This window comes from Hyla sarda, chromosome 4 (assembly GCF_029499605.1).
Source record: "Hyla sarda isolate aHylSar1 chromosome 4, aHylSar1.hap1, whole genome shotgun sequence".
NCBI classification, from domain to species: Eukaryota; Metazoa; Chordata; class Amphibia; order Anura; family Hylidae; genus Hyla; species Hyla sarda.
In genome coordinates, this window is record NC_079192.1 from 10890808 (window position 1) to 10909473 (window position 18666).

The 18666-nt window shown below is 42.1% G+C and overlaps 2 protein-coding genes across 10 annotated transcripts in view; one reads left to right on the plus strand and one right to left on the minus strand.

Annotated features, from left to right (window-relative positions):
• The window catches only part of LOC130367541 (uncharacterized), a 459996-nt gene that overhangs the window by 365540 nt on the left and 75790 nt on the right, over positions 1-18666 (minus strand). For 3 of the 9 annotated variants that reach the window (XM_056569981.1, XM_056569988.1, XM_056569986.1), the window contains 2 exons: positions 11314-11391; positions 8447-8532 (listed from right to left, as the gene is read on the minus strand). The gene's annotated coding sequence lies outside the window, so the exon portion shown is untranslated. Of the gene's footprint in view, positions 1-8443; positions 8533-10421; positions 10809-11313; positions 12338-18666 lie in introns of those variants that run through there. The other 6 variants (XM_056569984.1, XM_056569990.1, XM_056569989.1 and 3 more) reach the window with 5 other exon arrangements.
• LOC130367246 (t-SNARE domain-containing protein 1-like) lies at positions 1425-7407 on the plus strand. Its single transcript, XM_056569652.1, has 4 exons — positions 1425-1459; positions 2122-2302; positions 4481-4808; positions 4899-7407. The coding sequence occupies exons 1-4, from the start codon at positions 1425-1427 to the stop codon at positions 5117-5119; spliced, it is 765 nt and encodes a 254-aa protein (XP_056425627.1). The 3' UTR covers positions 5120-7407.

Genomic DNA, 18666 nt, shown 5'->3' on the forward strand with positions numbered 1-18666 from the left:
CTAATAATAGTTTAAAAGACACACATTAAAAGTTCAAATTACCCCCTTTTTCTATGTAAAAAAAAAACACCACCAAAAGAAAAAAAAATTGAGTTTTGAACAGGGCTGTGGAGTCGGAGTCGAGGAGTCAGAGTCGGCCGAAATTGTGGGTACCTGGAGTCGGAGTCGGCAAACAATGCACCGACTCCAACTCCTACTAAATTTAGATTGGAATAAAAAAAAAAGCAAGTTTAAATGTCCCAATTCACAAAAAGTTATAATTAATGACTTCTCTACTGTAAGAATAAAGACCAATGCATGCAGTGCCTCACGTAACCGCAAAACCAACACGTTAAGTGACCGTGAAGAAGCTTTTAATGTGCTGCACTATATGGCACACAACGCACAATTAGGAGCGGCAATACTTATACTTTCCATAGTGTTGTGTTCTGCTGTTACAGGGAACCCATGGGTAACCTAACCTCTCACTGATAAGGGGTTAAGGAAATATGTTTTTTGCAGGACTAGAGACACTTGTATAAGTGAAGGGAATAGTTCAAGTTAATAGTTCAAGACTGAAGCTGTAAACCATTGGAAAAACTGCTGCCATTCAGCTAAGGCTATAAAAACGTGTAAACTCTGATTGTTAGCTTAAAGGGGTACTCCGGTGGAAAACTTTTTTTTTAATCAACTGGTGCCAGAATTTAAACAGATTTGTAAATTACTTCTATTAAAAAATCTTAATCCTTCCAGTACTTATTAGCTGCTTAATACTACAGAGGAAATTATTTTCTTTTTGGAACACAGAGCTCTCTGCTGACATCACGAGCTCAGTGCTCTCTGCTGACACCTCTGTCCATTTTAGAAACTGTCCAGAGCAGCATATGTTTGCTATGGGGATTTTCTCCTACTCTGGACAGTTCTTAAAATGGACAGAGATGTCAGCAGAGAGCACTGTGCTTGTGATTCAGAAGAGAGCTCTGTGTTGCAAAAGGCAAAGTATTTCCTCTGTAGTATTCAGCAGCTGATAAGCACTGGAAGGATTAAGATTTTTTAATAGAAGTAATTTACAAATCTGTTTAAATTCTTTAAACTTTATGTTTTATAATAAATGCCCCTTCCTGGATCCCCCCACTGCCCTATCTTCAGCAGCAGATCAGCACACAAAAAGGAGAAGACAGCAGCTTCTGCCCAACTACCTCTCTCTGCTAGAAGAGCTTAGAAGAACTTGGTGGAACAGCTTCTTGGATTCAACTGTAAGTGTTTATAAATACATTCGCATATTAATACAGAGGAGTCGGAAGTACAAAAAACTGTGGAGTCGGAGTCGGAACATTTATCTACCGACTCCACAGCCCTGGTTTTGAATACCACTTCATTTAATAACAAAAGCTTTATTAAGACAAATATATTAGATGTTAAAAACAGCTCAACATGTGGAAGACATGAACACAAGCACAGTGCCTGGACTGCTGCAGAGGTACAATATTGACCATATACAGTCATGGCTGTAAATGTTGGCACCCCTGAAATTTTTCTAGAAAATGAAGTATTTCTCACAGAAAAGGATTGCAGTAACATGTTTTTCTATACACATGTTTATTCCCTTTGTGTGTATTGGAACTAAACCAAAAAATGGAAGAAAAAAGCAAATTGGACATAATGTCCCTCATTTATCAAAAAAGTTGGGTTGTTTTTTTTGGGGGGGCTTTTAACCCGACCATCTTTTTCCCTATCAATTTATTAATTTGTCGCAAGTGTTGTCGCCGTCGGATTTTTTTGGGCGCAGTCGGATTTTTTTGTCGCAGCTGTACGATTTTTAAAATGTCGTTTTTTTTTTTTTGGGCTTCAAGCCGACCATATTTTTTCCGTATCAATTTATTATTGTGTCGCACATTTTGTCGCAATCGGGTTTATTTGTCGCAGGCGGGTTTTTGTGTCGCAACTAGTAAATTCTCGTGATATTTGTCCATTTCCTCTCCGATGAGAAGTGTGAGGAGAAGAACGTTGCCCGCCATTTTCTCTGCATGTCTAGTCAGAGAGAAGCAATTTCCCAAGCGTTTCTTGCCTTCCTGAATTTGCAATTTCCTCAGGAGGAAGATGATAGGAGTGTGAGTGCAAACCTCCCTTCCTGTTCTAAAGACAAGGCCTCCAAAGATGTCCCCCCCCTGCTGCTTTGGAGCTGTCCCAACCTCATCTCGAAGGTACAGAGGAAGGTGTTCCAGAGGAGGCGGAATATGCTGAGGATGAAGGTGTGGAAGAGACTGCAGACATCCGTAAAAAACGCTTCACAGCTGCCGAAAAACATTTGCATGTCGTTGAGGTATGTCCTATTTTTTTTTTAATTATTTTTTATTTTGTTGTTGGGGGGGGTGTTGTTACTTGTCATTGTTCCACCTCCTTTTTATTTTTGTTTAAAAAACTTGGGTCACTAGCTGTTGTGTGTATCTAATTTAAAACTCAGATACGTTTTAAATATGTCCTAAGTGTCACTGCCAATAACATGTGATTCGTGTCAAGTATTTCCTGTTTTATATACGACGATGCTATAGCCAGGGGTTTCAAACTGGTGGCCCGCGGAACAAAGTTTTATGGCCCGCTGGCACTGCCCCCCGCCCCTGCATTTTAGCATGGTGGAGCGGAAGTTACAGCTTCCGCTCCTCCATTCACTAACCCAGTGATGGCGAACCCAGAATTTACTTACCTACCCTGGTGCCATCGGTGCGGAGTCTCTTCTTCCGTGCGCCGCGCGGATCCTCACTGTCATGTGACAATGTAACGTCACATGACAGTGACGTCGCCGGCCTGCGCCTCAGTCGAGGAGCGCCGCCGGGAGAGGAAGACGCCACGCGAGGAGCTGGTGAGTATGTATTCTTCATTAATGCTGCCGCGGGGTGAGGGGTTAACGCTCACGCTGCCATGGGGTGAGGGGTTAACTTAACCCCTCACCCCATGGCAGCGGCAGCGTTATCGCTGCCACGGGGTGAGAGGTTAACGCTACTGCTGCCATGGGTTGAGGGGTTCAGTTAACCCCTCACCCCATGGCAGCGGTTTCGTTAACTCCTCACCCCGCGGCAGCATTAACCCCCCTCTCCCCAGTGTAGCACATGACCCCAGGCCTGGGCCAAAGGCCACCCCCAGCCTGTGCTCAAAAGCCCAACCCACCTAATGTGGGGAATCTGCTCCTAATGTGTTGAATCTATTCTACGTATTGTGGGGATACTGCTAGTGGCGCACGATGGGGGCATCCAATGTGAGTGACGCTTGCGGCCCAGTCTCACCCAGCCGCTACCTCCAGTGGCCCACAGCTAATTTTAGTTTGAGACCCCTGCTATAGACCTTGTCCCTGTCTGGCTTTTTTTTCTCACACACTAATCCTTTTCCAATTTATCTTTGTTTTTGGCCACTTTTGCTTCTTATGGACCTTAAAGGGTTACTCCGCTGAAAACCTTTTAAAATTTCCTTAAATTTTTCGAAGCAAGTAAAACCTAATTCGAAATTGCTTCACATAATAATTCTTAATTCTTCCAGGAATTCTTAGCTGCTGAATACTCATGATAAAAATCTTTTTTTTTTCTGACACAGTGCTCTCTGATGACATGTGCACACTGCTCTGTGCTGAGAGCTCTGTACATTATATATGTATCTGCTAAGGGCAGCACGGTGGCTCAGTGGTTAGTACTGTTGACCTGCATCACTGGGGTCTTGGGTTCAAATCACTCTATGGACAACATCTCCCAATCGGTTGGAGCGCTAGATAACAAACTTGGTCTTCTTCTTATAATAATGTCAGCAGAGAGCACTGTGCTCATCATGTCAGCAGAGAGCATTCTACAAAGAGAAGAATTACATATGTACTATTCTGCATCTACTAACTTCATGAATGATGTTCATTTTTTACTATAAGTAAGATCAAAATCTGCTTAACTTTCTTGGCCTCATTCCTTTATTTTTGAAATTAGTTTTCACCATTAATGATCAATTATCCCATATTCTAAGGATAGGGGATAAGTATTAGATTGCCGGGTTTCCGACCACTGAGGCCCCCCGCGCTCTACAGAACGGAGCCTTGTTTTACCCATGCTCCCTGCATGATAGTATCGTTTTCAAACCCAGCCAAAGATGAGGACAACAGGCCTCCACCATTCGGTTATATGGCAGAGCTGGAGATTGATAAAAGCAGCGCTCCTGCCCTGCAATAGAACTGTATCTAGGGGGCGTGTTTGACGCACCTTATGATGTATTTGTCAATTATTTCTGGCTTGCCTGTATCCGAGACCCTGTCCCGGAGATAGTGTTTGCCTCCAGCTGTCGGACCCCCTGCGATCTCTTACTGATCCCCTACCTTAGGCTATGTGTGAAATGTGTGCCTACTGTTTTTTTTATTTTTTTGGGCAAATAGTGATTTTACATTTTATTGGTAACATTACCAGTTGCTCTTATTGTTCCATTTTTTTATTTTTTATTTTTTTTGGGTCTCATCTTTTTGCTAATGTTCTAGGTCAAAGCAAATTATGATCAGCTGTATGGTAGGATTAGTGACAAACTACCAAAGGCTAACAAGACTAGAATTTGGCGAGAAATCTGTTCAAAAGTTAATGCCTTGGGAGTTGCGAAAAGGAGTGTTGCAAATATCATCCACAAGTGGTATGATTGCAAGAGGCAAGTGAAGGAAAAACTGAAGAAAATAGATCAACATTCAAAGCAGACGGGTGGTGGTCCTGCCATTAAACTTAAACTTTGCCAAACTGAGGAGATAGTTGCGGACACCTTTCGAAGAGAACAGATAAGTGGGATTGGCAGCTTTGATGTGATGGCGGGCATTGAAGGTATGTTTTATTGTTAAAGTGGTTTTACGAATTTTGCCTTTAAGTTTTACCAAAATTTAACAGCATATTTTTTGTTTCCCCCAAAAATAGACTCCAGTGATGGAGATGAGCTTATCACAGAATCCCCAGGTCCATCTTCAATTGTCTCCCAGCAAGATTCTTCAACTTTACTACCTTCCGGGCAACATATTTCCGAAGAGGACACCATACATAACCTTTCTCAAAAATTGACACAGTACATTTCTAAAAATGTTAAACAAGGAGAAATGGTGCAGGTACTTGGCCAATCTTCTAGCATTATTTGCCAATAATTATGTACAATGACAAATGTGCTTAGAGAAGTGAGACATTTGTTGCAAAAAGTAGTCGACCGAAATGATGTTAGCTCGCCAGCAATAACGCCAACCCAAGTCTGTACTCCATCCCCGGCCGCTTTGCAAACACTATCACATATTTCACCAATACTTGTTCCCTCTGATGTAGATTCTAGTGACATATCTCAACAGTCTACCATCTATTTTAAAATGTCACCAATAGACCTAACTAGTCAAGACTGTGAAACAGTGGGATTAGTTAAAACTATATCTCAAGACACATCACAGGTTGTCACTAATCCTGGTGGTAGTGGTGATCAATCTTTTTTGGGAACAGAAATTAGTCAAACACCCTCAGCTGGTTTTTTGCTCTTTGTCAAAAATGAAATTTCCATACCTAACACTCCCAAGCCAAGACAAACTAGTGTGGCTAGTTCTCACTCATCTCCCTGAACTTTAAGAAGTAGGAGGTCTTTGAAAAGTATTCCATCTAAGAACTTGTGCCCCCCACCAAAAAAAAAGGTGCAAAATAAAAAAAAATAAGACGTTCAAGTATACTATTGACCTGCAAACTATTACATATTTTCCCTGCAGTTAAAATTTATAAGGTCAGTTAATGCTGTCGAACTATTTCACCAAACATGCTGAAAGGTGTACTCCCCTGGCAAACATTTTGTTAATAAGTGCCGGAAAGATATCCAGATTTGTAAGTTATTTCACAGAGAAAAAAAATCAATCCTTGCATTACTTCTTAGCGTTTGAATACCACTGAGTAAATGCTTTCCTTTTTTCCTTTACGATTTGTGTTGGTACCATCTTGTCCATATTGCTCTCTGCTGACATCTGGTGCCCGTATCATGAATTGTCAGGAGCAGCATATATTTCCTCGCCTTTTTGCTTGACAACTTTGGACATTTCCTGATACGGACACCAGGTGTCTTCAGAGCGAATTGTTGACCACACCAATCTGAATTTCCTACCAAATTTTATTTACTCTGTAGTATCCAAATGTTAATAATTACTGTAAGTAATCTGGAATATAAGTAATTTACAAATCTGTTAACCTTTATTGCCCCCTTATTTGGAAACTAACAACCAATCCAGTGTAGTGGCCCTTTAAAGGGGTTCTCCGGCGCTAATACAACTTATCCCCTATCTTAAGGAAGCCCTCCCATAGACTTGTATTACGGGGGCGGGGCGTGATGTCACAGGGGGCGGAGCTATGACGTCATCGGCCGCCGGCACTGTGATCGGACATCACTGCCATGGAGCTAGTAACAGCTCTGTGCAGCAGGTAAGAAGGGGTTCCTCGGCAGAGATCGCGGGGGTCCCCAACAGCGGGACCCCCGCGATCATACATCTTATCCCCTATCCTTAAGATAGGGGATTAGTTGTATTAGCGCTGGAGAACCCCTTTAACTGTCATCACTCTATGTTCCCTGCATCCTACTCTCTTCAAATCTCTTTGCTCTACCCCCAGCTAACTATCCCAGGCTGAGCTAAGTGACATAATGCAGCAGGGCCTGTGTATTATGCCACGTCATGTCTCTAAGCTACAATGGTGAGATTTATCTGTTAGCAGATCAAAGCATGAAAATAAGATCGTAGAATGTTGTGAACACAGAGAGGGGACAGATCAGCATGGTTCGGGCAATTTTCCCATGCACTTACAGATAGTAACAGTGTATTGTTTGTGTTAAAGGGGCACTCCTGCGCTAAGCAACATTTTCACCTATCTTAAGGATAGTGTATGATCGCGGGGGGTCCTTTACATGACAGTTCGCTCAGCCTATCACCGGCCAAGGCGGGACATCGCTGCAGCCGGTGATAGGCTGAGGTTCCAAGCCCATAGGGAACCATTGCCGGAGGAACAGGAGCCATACCGGAGCGACGGGGCGCGCAGGCATGTAAGTGAAAGTTTGTCTTCTATTTTTTGGCAGGCCGGGCCCGGGGGCGAGGAATAAATTAGTGCCGGATATATCCTTTAAGCATTAGTAATCTCTAAATATTGGTCAAAGTCTGTCTGCTTGGGTATGGTCCTTAGCTAAATAATTTCACTAAGCTTTTCACGCAGACGTAGCTAATACATTTGTGAGAGTGAAGTTGGCCCGTGGCCGTTGCGTAGTAATGTCATGATTTGAATACAAAAAAAAAAAGTTCCGCAGTTACACTATTTTAATTAGATGAGTAATGCTGACCCCTTGGCCAATTAGTGTACTAAGGGAAGATGCTGAGGTTTCACTATAACACCTTGTAAATTCCAAACAGACTTGATTGAATCTTAAATCTACCCACATATACAGTACAACAATTATGTAGGCAAGAGAAATTTTCTTGAAAGGTAAAAAAAAAAAAAGGAAAAAAAAGGGTCAAGTATTACCACTGCCAGCGTTGGGGACTGTGGAAAAGGGTAGAGGTGAAGACCTGATATTGATTTCATACAACGGGCCCTTCAGAATATAGTCTGGATGGGTTCATGGAAATTTTTTACAAAAAGGGGCAACACTACTGTCTTGCCACTGTCTGTTTTGCTTTCCCTTAATCCATACACACTCTATTATGAAGGGCCTATTGTATTTAGTCAAGATTAGTTATTCTACTCTTCCCTTTTCCACAGTCACCAACACTGGCGTTGCAAATCCGGGAAACACGAATCTGAGGTTTTTTTTTTTGTGTTTGTGGTTTTAACTTTAAAGTTCTGTTTTCTCTACATAATTGGTGTACTCGATATGTGTATATCTAACCCTTGTACAGACATGGCCAAGGTAAGTACCATTTTTTTCCTCGTCCCCTGCACTACCTGTAGGTACCTGCAGGTTAGCTAAGTGTACCCTGATCACAGCTTAACTGTAACATTATTCAACAATGTAAATAGACATTCCAAAAAGTGCTTCTGTCATCTGTTAGAAAAGCAACTTTGATTTTTAGCTATTCTTCACTATTCTCCACTGCATTGCGTAGAAGGATATCTACCTTGCGGGAAACATCTAACATTAATGCTTTCAGAACTTGGAATTCTTCCATAAGTTCTTCAACATTTGAATCTTCAGTTTGACAAAATGCATCTTTTTTGGAATGTGGGGTGTTCACACCATCCTCCGATGTGACAACTGTCAAGGTAAGGGTGCTTTTATCATGGTCAAATGTTAAGCCCTTTGAAGAAATATAGAGATAGGTGTTAACTTAATTGCTTAGAATGTCATGTACCTGGCATACTATTTCCTGCTGAAGCTAGGTTCACCATCATCCCAAGCTTACATTCCCCATAGCATGTTGTCTCAAAATTCAATTTCCAACAAACTAACAACCAAAAGAACTTACTACCTCAGGCTGTGTTCCAGGAGTGTTTGCATCACTTTCCGGGTGAGTATCCTCATCATTAGTGTTGATGGTATTAGCGTTATTGCAACCTGATTGATTGAAAAATTGACTTTGTTTAAAAAAAGTACAAAATAAACTTCCGCATATAAGATATTTTTTAGTGATTAAGCTTTGGCCAAGCTAATTTTTATGCAAATAGATTTAACTTGCTTGAGCCAGAGCCTAGTTTGACCAAATTTCTTTGCCCTGGAATAACCCTTTAAAATGAGGAATCCATTGTAATAGTTTAAAGGACATGTCTCCTAAACTCCAAATTATCCACTATCAGCAGGATAGGGGATAAGTTGTAGATTGTGGCTGGGCCGAGTGCTGTGGCCCCCCGCGCTCAGCTGTATGGTGCGCCTGCTATCATACAGACCAGCGCGTCAAGACCCCCGCCCACAGCAGAGGACGCACGTCTCTCCCATAGAGAATAATGGAGGCTGCGTGGTGGCCCCTGCTCCTGGCGGGGGTCCTGACGCACCGCTCTGTATTAGAGCCAACGCTCCATACAGCTGATCGCGTGGGAGCACAGCGCTTGGGCCACCTGCAATCTACAACTTATCCCCTATCCTACTGAGAGGGGCTAACTTGTATTTCCTTATACTTAGCCTTTAAGTTTACAATGTGCTTCCACATTAGCAGATCTATTTTAGGTATGAGTTGGGGAACTCCCCCACCCTTGCCCTGGCTGCCTAAAAATACTTATTAAACTACAAAACAAAAAATGCTCTAGCTTTAAGATCTGGTAGTGTGTCCCGTTCCTCAGACAATGGTGTTCTATGGGCTAGGAACCTCATTTATGGGCTATGTCCCGCGTGGGCCGATCCTAGGCTGAGCAAACTGTCAGGGAAATGATTGTGGTGGTGATCATTTACATGCCAGTTTTCGCAGCCTAACAGCCGCCAAGGCAGGACATTGCTGCAACTGGTAATATGATGACTTTCCCTGACGTTACAAGACCCTCTCAAATTATTTCAAGAGGAATGGGACCTATACCTGAGCAACGTGGGAGCGCAGGCAGGTGAAGAATTTTCCCTTGCAAAATTTATATCCATGGCCGGAGGGGGCCTACCTACCTAATAATGCAGATCTCCTTTAATATTCGAAAATGTATACTCACATGCCTACGCTAACCCTTATCTCCAATCTATCTGGAACATTCTCCATTACCTGTACTCTCTTGCATCCAGCGGGTTTGCAAGTCAAGATCCTGGAAGAGTATATATGTATGCCCAAATTTGCAACAGTTGCCCCTGCTAACATGAGCAAAGCGTGACTCCATAACCAACAAAAAACATAAGAGCACTCAAAAATTTTTATGGAGCCCCAAGTTTTTAACAACTGATGATCTTTGCCTTTTTTTTCCCACACAAAATTTTGTAATACTAGATTTATACTTGTCCTTGATTCATAAATTTGGGGGATATCTGACTTAGCAGTTTTTTAAGACAAAGCCAGAAGTGGATTCCTAAAGAAGGACAAGTCTAAGTCAATCATTTATATGTGCCATTCCTTCTGGCTTAGCCTCAAAACATGCAGTGTCAGAGATCCTTAAAAAAATAAAAATAAAATAAAAAGGGGAAACGTTACATTAAAGGGGTATATAAAACTTTTTTTTTATATATATCAACTGGCTCCAGAAAGTTAAACAGATTTGTAAATTACTTCTATTAAAAAATCTTAATCCTTCCAATAGTTATTAGCTTCTGAAATTTTCTGTCTAACTGCTCTATGATGATGTCCCGTCCCGGGAGCTGTGCATGATGGGAAAACTTCAGAAGCTAATAACTATTGGAAGGATTAAGATTTTCTAATAGAAGTAATTTACAAATCTGTTTAACTTTCCGGAGCCAGTTGATATATAAAAAAAGTTTTTGCCTGGACTACCCCTTTAATATTTCCCTTTAGCTTTTTAATTTCACTAAATAGTACTTACCAGTTCCCGCCAGGATCTCCTCATAAATCTGTTACAGCAAGGTAGCCTGTCTGACTTTGAGGTCTGAATATCTTTTTTGAAGCTGACGTGGGCTTCTCTTTGTTCGATACTTTCTCTCTAATTTTCATGCCAATTTTTTAAGGATCGTTGTTTTTCTCCGGTATGCTGGCTCTGCCTCTGGGTCGGAATATCTTCGACGCTCTAAATATCTCACCAGGTAAACAAGTTCACAGTGCATGAAAGGCTTTGCACGGCCACTAGCCTCGTCTTCCTCCTTATTTGAATCTTTTTAGACAAATGATGCACTTCACTAAGTTGCAGTTGTCATCATTTGTGATTAAAAATGTGCACATTCTTTATGTTTCGGTTGTGTTAACTGTTTGGTAACTAAAAAGTAACAAAAGTTTGCTTATTTTGACTTTTGTGTGTGGGGTTTGGGGGGCTGGTGATTTTCAATATGAACCCTTTAATGGGTTATTCCAGGAAACACCTTTTTTTATGATATCAACTGGCTCAATAAAGTTTACCAGCTTGGTAAATTACTTGGATTCCGATTTCTTAATCCTTCAAAAATTGTTTAGCTTAGGAAGTAGAGTAGGTGTTTTATGTGTAACTGCTCTATGATGATGTCACGTCTTGGGAGCAGTGCATGATGGCAACTAATCCCCATCGGAAATGAAAGGGAATTTGCTAACATCATGGCCAGCTCCCGAGACATGGCATCATCAGAGAGCATTTAGCCCGAAACCCAAAAATCTACTTCATAAGAAAATATATATTTGAAGGATTACTATTTATTAAGTTAAGGAATTGCAAAATCTGGTTCACTTTCCAGAGCCAGTTGATATGTCAACACAAGCATTTTCCAGGATAAAACCTATAATAGACTTACCTGGAGCACTGTTGAAGGAATCTTGATGAGACATTTTTAGGCTCAACGGTTGGTTTAGTGTTGCCAGATACTTTTCTTCTGTTTAAAAAATATAAATTGGAAATGTTATTTTGGGCTAAAAAGTATGCTAAGCAATGTCAAGACTTTAAAGCAAACATTCTTAAGGCTGACATTTGAAATGCAGACAACAAAACAAATTCATAAATGAATTTCACAACCTCCAAAAGCCAAGGTTAGAATTAAAAGGGTACTCCAATTCCACATTTTTGGCTACATTTTTGTGGGTAAGCCAGTTGAGTTTATCAATGCCCCCTCAAGGCATTTATAGAGGAGGGTGGTGTACGCACCATCACATCGACTTGCATTGATGTGGCGTGTTTGTGACATCACAACCACGTCACAAGCTTGTTTTAAAAAAATGTACTAAAGGTGGGGCAAAAACGTGAAAATAAGGAGTAGTCCTAACTTGATTTGTTCTCACCCACTGTGGTCAGTCATCTTAATTTTCATAAACATTATTATACTCTGCTGACTACGCTACCACGTTGGTTCTCTAATGCCTCCAGTTCTCCCGGCCTTGGTAGTTTACGGTGGTTTGGTGACTCATGCTGGTCTAAGCATCTCATTGGGCGCAGCAGCACATTAATGTGTCCCGTGATAGGCGGAGCGCAGTGTGAGGCTACAACACACAGGAAGAGGAAGCTGACATTGACCAGAGAAAGGGGCGCAATATCATAGCAAGGGGGTAGTTTTGTCAGGTGAGTTCTCTGTGAAATTTGGGGATTTGTCAGCCATGGCCCATTGTGTAATATATTTTTCTAAATGTTTTAATTGTGGTTTTTAAATTTTAAAGAAAAATGTAAATTTTTTTGCCAAAAAAAAAGGGTAAACAGTTTTGAAATTTCACTTTAAACTAAAAAAAACATGATGATCAAAATGTAAAAATGCAAGAACATGATTCCAAAATTCACAGCATTTTAAGACAATAAAAAGTGACAAAACGCTAAAGAGTGTGTCAAATCATTGCCTTTGACAAACCAAACTAAAAGGAAAAAAAAATTGCAAAACGTGTGCAATTTTGGACATCAAAACCCCACGCCCAAATTTCACAAAGGTAATCCATCTTAAATTTGACTGAAAATACGAAATGAAAGGAAGAGTTAATAAATCTGAAATTTTAGTTTCCAAAAATTATAACCCCACCAAAAAAATACAGACATACCAAAAAATTCTGTGTATGCCAAAGGTTTGACTAACGCTACAGCGTCAGTTACATGGTGGTAGAACTGTGACGATTCTGAAAATAGTTAATCACGCTACTAAATTCACATTTAGTCCTTTATCCCTTTTCACATGTAGCTCGGCGCAATGAGTTTAAGTACATGTCTCATGCAACACAACTTATCCCCTATCCTAAGTCTAGGGGTTAAGTTGGAGATCGCGGTGGGCCGAGCGCTGTGGCCCCACGCAATCGCCTGAATGGAGCGCCGGCTCTCGGACAGAGCGGCGCGTCACGACCCCCGCCAGGAGCAGGGGCCGCCACGCTTCCTCCATTAATCTCGATAGGAGAGGTGTGCGGCCTCCGCTCCGGCCGAGGGTCGTGGCGCCGCTCTGTATGAGAGCCGACACTACATACAGCTGTTCGCGGGGGGGGCCACATCGCTCGGGCCCCCCACAATCTCAAAATTAGCCACTATACTACTGATAGGATATAATTTTTTGGCCATGGGACATGTTGGTTAAGTCATATTTCACGCAGCGCAGGACATTAGGGTCACGGATTCCATTGCGGCATAGGCGTGACCGAATATCTCCACTAGCTCTTCAGACAAGACTGTTCGCCCCCATCCCCTGCCATTAGGCAAAAAAAAAAAAAAATTTCCTTTCCCAAATCTGAACTATTAGCTAACCTAAAATGGATACCTCAGGCCTTTAGGCCTGCGTAACATAATCCTGGCTAAAGGCCTAATTAATACCCCTTAACCTCCGCGCATCACAATGCAGACTTTTCTTGCGTCACACTGTCAAGCTAATATAAACTTGCTAATTATTCTTACCTAAACAAAAAGTTGACTTACCTGTTCTTCTGTAGAAATGTGCATTCGAACATGTCAAACGACCTGAGTGTGCCACCCTATCTCCCCTGCGTGAGCGGCGGGAAACTAGAGTTGCGCGCTATGTCACACAGGAACCCAGATTACACTGCGCATGTGCAAGACAAGTGCGAGTTTAATTAGTTGGTAATCGTAGAAACTTGCCCTGCGCATGAGTGAGGCTACGCTATTAGCGTACACATAACGTAGCCTACGCTAATGGCGTAGTTTGGCCCATGCGCAGTATTTCGAGCGTAGGGTCGCGCATGCGAAGGGTGAAATTCCACTGATGTAAAGTATTTTCCAATCTGTGAAAAGTGCCATACGCATGCGCGAGTCTACGCTATTGGCGTAGACCTAGCATAGACTACGTTAGTAGCGTAGCGCTAGCATAAACCTGCGCATGCGCAGTAGTAAATTTAGCTTATTGGAAAATGCTTTAGATCATAGGCTTATGTTAATAGCTTATCTCTCAGCATAGCCGTGGAAAACCTAGCGCGCATGCGTAGGGTTTTTAGCGTAAGTTACGAAATTAGGTAAGAGATAAGGTAAAGTAAGCCTATGATCTAAAGTATTTTCCAATAAGCTAAATTTACTACTGCGAATGAGCAGGTTTACGCTAGCGCTACGGTACTAACGTAGTCTACGCTAGGTCTACACTAATAGCGTAGACTCGCGCATGCGTATGGCACTTTTCACAGATTCGAAAATACTTTACAAAGGCGCAGTTGGCGTGGTATGTGCAGGCGCATTACATTTAACACAACCTTAGTTTAAAATTTTCACCTAAGGACGTGGGTAATCTAATGCGCAGGCGTACACTATGCAAACTGCGAAGAACTAACGTAGTCTACGATAGGTCTGCGCATTTTGCGTAGTATGCACATTAGATTAACCACGACCTTTGGAGAAAATTTACAGCAACGACATACACAGGCATACAGACATAACTCTGTATTGATGTTTGATTCTGGAAATGAAAATTTAAAAATAATAGTAAAAGTGTAATTACAAAATATTAAATTTTAGGGTAATATCGAACCAAAGAAAAAAAAATAAAAGAAAAAAAAAAAACATCACGTCATGTCGAAATAAAATATCAAGGTCATTGTTTCCAAAACAGGGTGCCTACAGCTGGCACAAATAGCTTTCGTCTGTGTGGGCATGATGGGAGTTCCGTATTGAAAACAGCTGGAGGCACACTGTTTGGAAAATGCTCTTCTATGTATAGGGCATGAGGTTATTCGTGGGCCTGTACAGTACACAGTGTCCTTTTTTTTTTTTTTTTTTTATATATATATTTTATTCCAAAAGTATGCAATACAAAATATACAGATCTGAATGTCCGGATCCAACATCAGGCAAATACAACTGTCATGGTAATACACATTTGTTACAAAAACAACTGACATTAGATAAAGGCATGCATATCTTCTGGTATTTTACAAATAGCATATGATATACATAAAAGACAACGTTTTAAGAGTTTACATTAACCAACAAAAAACTAAGAAAAAAAAAAACTAGATCCCATTGTTGTGTATTCAGAATAAAAGAAAAATTGTGATACTATGCAAAATCTCTGAGTGACTCATTATTTTCATATAACTTGAAGCATTCTATCAAAAGCTGATGCCTAACTCATCTTCTGTCTCAGCACCCCTTAGCGGTATATGACAATAGGAAAAAATTACTACTAAAGCTCTAAGAGCTCACAGAAAGAGGGCCACTGGTTCATATTAGTCTGGTAATTTAAGGTTTCCTAAGGAGTCCCTCAAACTTTCCAGGTTATACCAAGAGGTAGATTTAAAGTGACCCACTATTCTATGACGTTCCCTATCATCAGAGATATAGTGAAGGTAAGCCCTCCACTTTTGAAAAAAAAGATTTAGCAGTAATTCCGAATTACGTATGGCTAATAGCATTTCCTTATGTAAAACTGAATGGAACTCAGATTTAACGTCCTCCAGGTTTGGTACTGATGGCAACAGCCAGTGCCATAGTAGACATTGTTTTACAACCAGAAATAGCAAATGAATACCCTTGGACAGCTTCCCACGACCAGGGGGATCTGATTCTCGTACAGGTACATAATGAAACAAATACGGTTCTGGAGAGAGTGGTACAGAGCAGCCCCAGATTGACAATAATAAATCCCTAACTTCACCCCACAAAACCATTACCTGTGGGCAGTCTGTCAGGATCCGGACTGGTATGCAGCGAAGACACTGGTGGTGGATCCTCTGTGTCAGTGGGGTGATGGCGTGGGCCGTACCAGGGGAACGGAGTCTAAGGGGTTACTGGTTTTCACCAGAGCCCGCCGCAAAGCAGGATGGACTTGCAGCTACAGGTAACCCCCAGGTCGTTCCACCCGATAGCGACTCAATCCCAACTGACAGCTGAGACTGGCGCGGTACACAGGGACAAGGCAAGAGCAAGGTTGGACGTATCAGAAGGTCAGGGCAGGCAGCAAGAGTCGTAGTCAGGGGCAACAGCAGAAGGTCTGGGTACACAGGCTTGGGAACACACTAAACACTTTCACAGGGCACTAAGGTAACAAGATGCGGCAAGGACAGGAAGGGGAAGTGGGTTTTTATAAGCAAGGAGCAGGTAGGAGCTAATTAACACTGATTGGGCCAGACACCAATTAGTGGTGAACTGGCCCTTTAAATCTCAGAGCCGGCGCGCGCGCGCCCTAGAGAGAACAGCAGGAGGACGGGGCAGGTGAGAGGGACGGAGTGCGATCCGCGAGCGGGCACGTCCCGCTAGGCGGATCGCATCCCCACCGAGCACAGCTGAGCAGCGTCTCCGGTCAGCACTGCCGACCGGAGCGCTGCAGGGCAGGAAACGCCGCAAGCGCTCCGGAGGAGGAGGGGGAGCTGGAGCGTAACACAGTCCCACAGACAATGCCATAGATCTGCTCTGAAAAGTTGACATTTCGGACAATGTGTAAGATAAGGGGGAGGGGGGGTCCCACCATGCCACTTAAACACATGTAGCTTTGTGTACTATCCTCCAATATATTTCTTTCAACTGCGCACTGGGGGTAGCGTTGTCTACCGCAGTTAAGCCTTCCCTCATATGTATCTGCATGTCTGTGTCTTCTATATGTGTTGACCACATGATGAGTGCCTTGGCTGCCGCTCCTTTTAAGGCTACATCCCTGATGGTTGCATAGATGAACGAAAGGTTGTAGTGCGTCGCCCCGGCACCCATCAGCCTGTCAAAATCATTTCGTTTTTCCACCACTGTATATCCTCGCACTAAGGCACCAAAATAAGAGCAGAGTTGATTATATAACCACTGGTGAGAGGACGGTAAGTCATGTTTAGCCCTGAAATCTTCCCATCGTAAAAACACTCCACTGACATTGTCTAGAAAATCTTTAAAGGAAACAATGTTTTTGGACTTCCACAATCTGATAATTGGGTTTCGGGCACAGTGTTGTAAAGCCGGTGTGCCATAACTGATAGAACTTTGATAGACACCATGATAGTCCGCATAGTTTACGAACTGCTTTCCAAGTGGCCAGCGTGTCACTAAACAGCACATTTTTATGGATAGTTTGGGGTATATCTTTATATGAAAAGTGAAAAAGTGTCTGTAATGACCCTAATGTACAGAGTTGTAGCTCCAATGTTGTGTTAGAAAAATATGCAGTATTATGAGCCCAATCCCTCACATGTCGAAAAAGTGCTGAAAGGTTGTATAGTCGCACATTGGGCACCTGCAACCCTCCATCACTTCTACTCAAACACAGAGTTTCATATGCCACTCTAGTTTCATATGCCACTCTTTAGTGAAACTGCTGTGTATGCGTTTGACATCTACATGACGTAAAAGTAAAGGTATCGTTTGTAAAGGATATAATATTTTTGGGAAAGTCATAATTTTAATAATATGGACTCTACCCAATAAGGACAGAGGGAGAGACATCCAACGGTCGAGTTCTTTTTCCATTTTTGCTATTAAGGGTGGATAATTTAAATTATATAGTGACAAAGGTGTACGCCCTATCTGTATGCCTAAGTAGGTAAGATACTGTTTAGCTATTTGGACTGAAGGGACCGACAACGGTTCTAATGGGGGGGTGACCCAGAAATAACAGCTGGCATTTGTCAATGTTAATCTTATACCCTGAGCAAGAGCTAAATAAATGAAGCACGTCAAAAACGTCCCTAAGCTGTGTATTTGGATATTGTAAGTATAATAAAGTGTCATCGGCAAAGCAGTTTTTTTTTTATTTCAGATGTGCCCACCTTTATACCCTGATAAATAGGCATATGAAGGAAGTACTGGGCCAGGGGTTTCAAAGCTAGATTAAATAACAGGGGTGACATAGAACATCCCTGCCTAGTCCCCTGATCAAGAGGGAAGGGTGCTGAAAGATATCCCGGAATATGGACCCGGGACAATGGGGCGTTATACAGAGCTGACAAAAACATTCGGAAAGGTCCCAATATACCCGCCCTTGAAAGGACCATATCCAGCCAGGCCCAGTCCACGTTATCAAAAGCCTTTTCGTCATCTAAGGCCAATAGAGCCGGGACCTGGTTGGAATATGATCTAGAATTTACAGCTCCCTGTACTGCTAAGACCGTTCGGATGTTAGATACAGCTGCTCTACCCTTTATGAAGCCCACCTGATGAGGGCCTACCAGGCGAGGCATCAAGTTGGCAAGTCTATCTGCCAATAACTTAGACAATATTTTAACATCAACATTCATCAAGGAGATGGGGCAGTAGCCTCCTGGAGTAGCTGCGTCCTTACCCTGTTTATGTAATACTTTAATGTGAGCCATATTACCTGACTGGGGGAGAGATCCTGTTTCTAGAATATTAGTGTACACTTTCTGTAAGGTAGGGCTAAGTTTATCTTTTAGCATTTTGAAAAATTCCCCTGCATTGCCATCCGGGCCTGGCGCCTTATTATTTTTTAGTGAGTTAATAATTCCCAAAATCTCTTCAGATGTGACCGGGGCATTAAGGATAGCTCTATCTTCATCAGATAAAGATGGCATCTAGAAATTTCATTCCCACATCTCCATCTAAGTGTCTTTTAGCATAAAGATCCTGGTAGAATTGTTTAAAAATATCAACTATTTTCCTGGGATGTTTGTGCAGTACCCCCTGCCCGTCTCTCAATGGCCTAATCGGTTCTATCAGTCTCTGCCCCCTCGCCAAATTTGCCAAGAGTCGCCCCGGATTTGTTCCCGTGCCTATAGAACTCAGCCAGGAACCTGTCTATATGGTAAGTGTC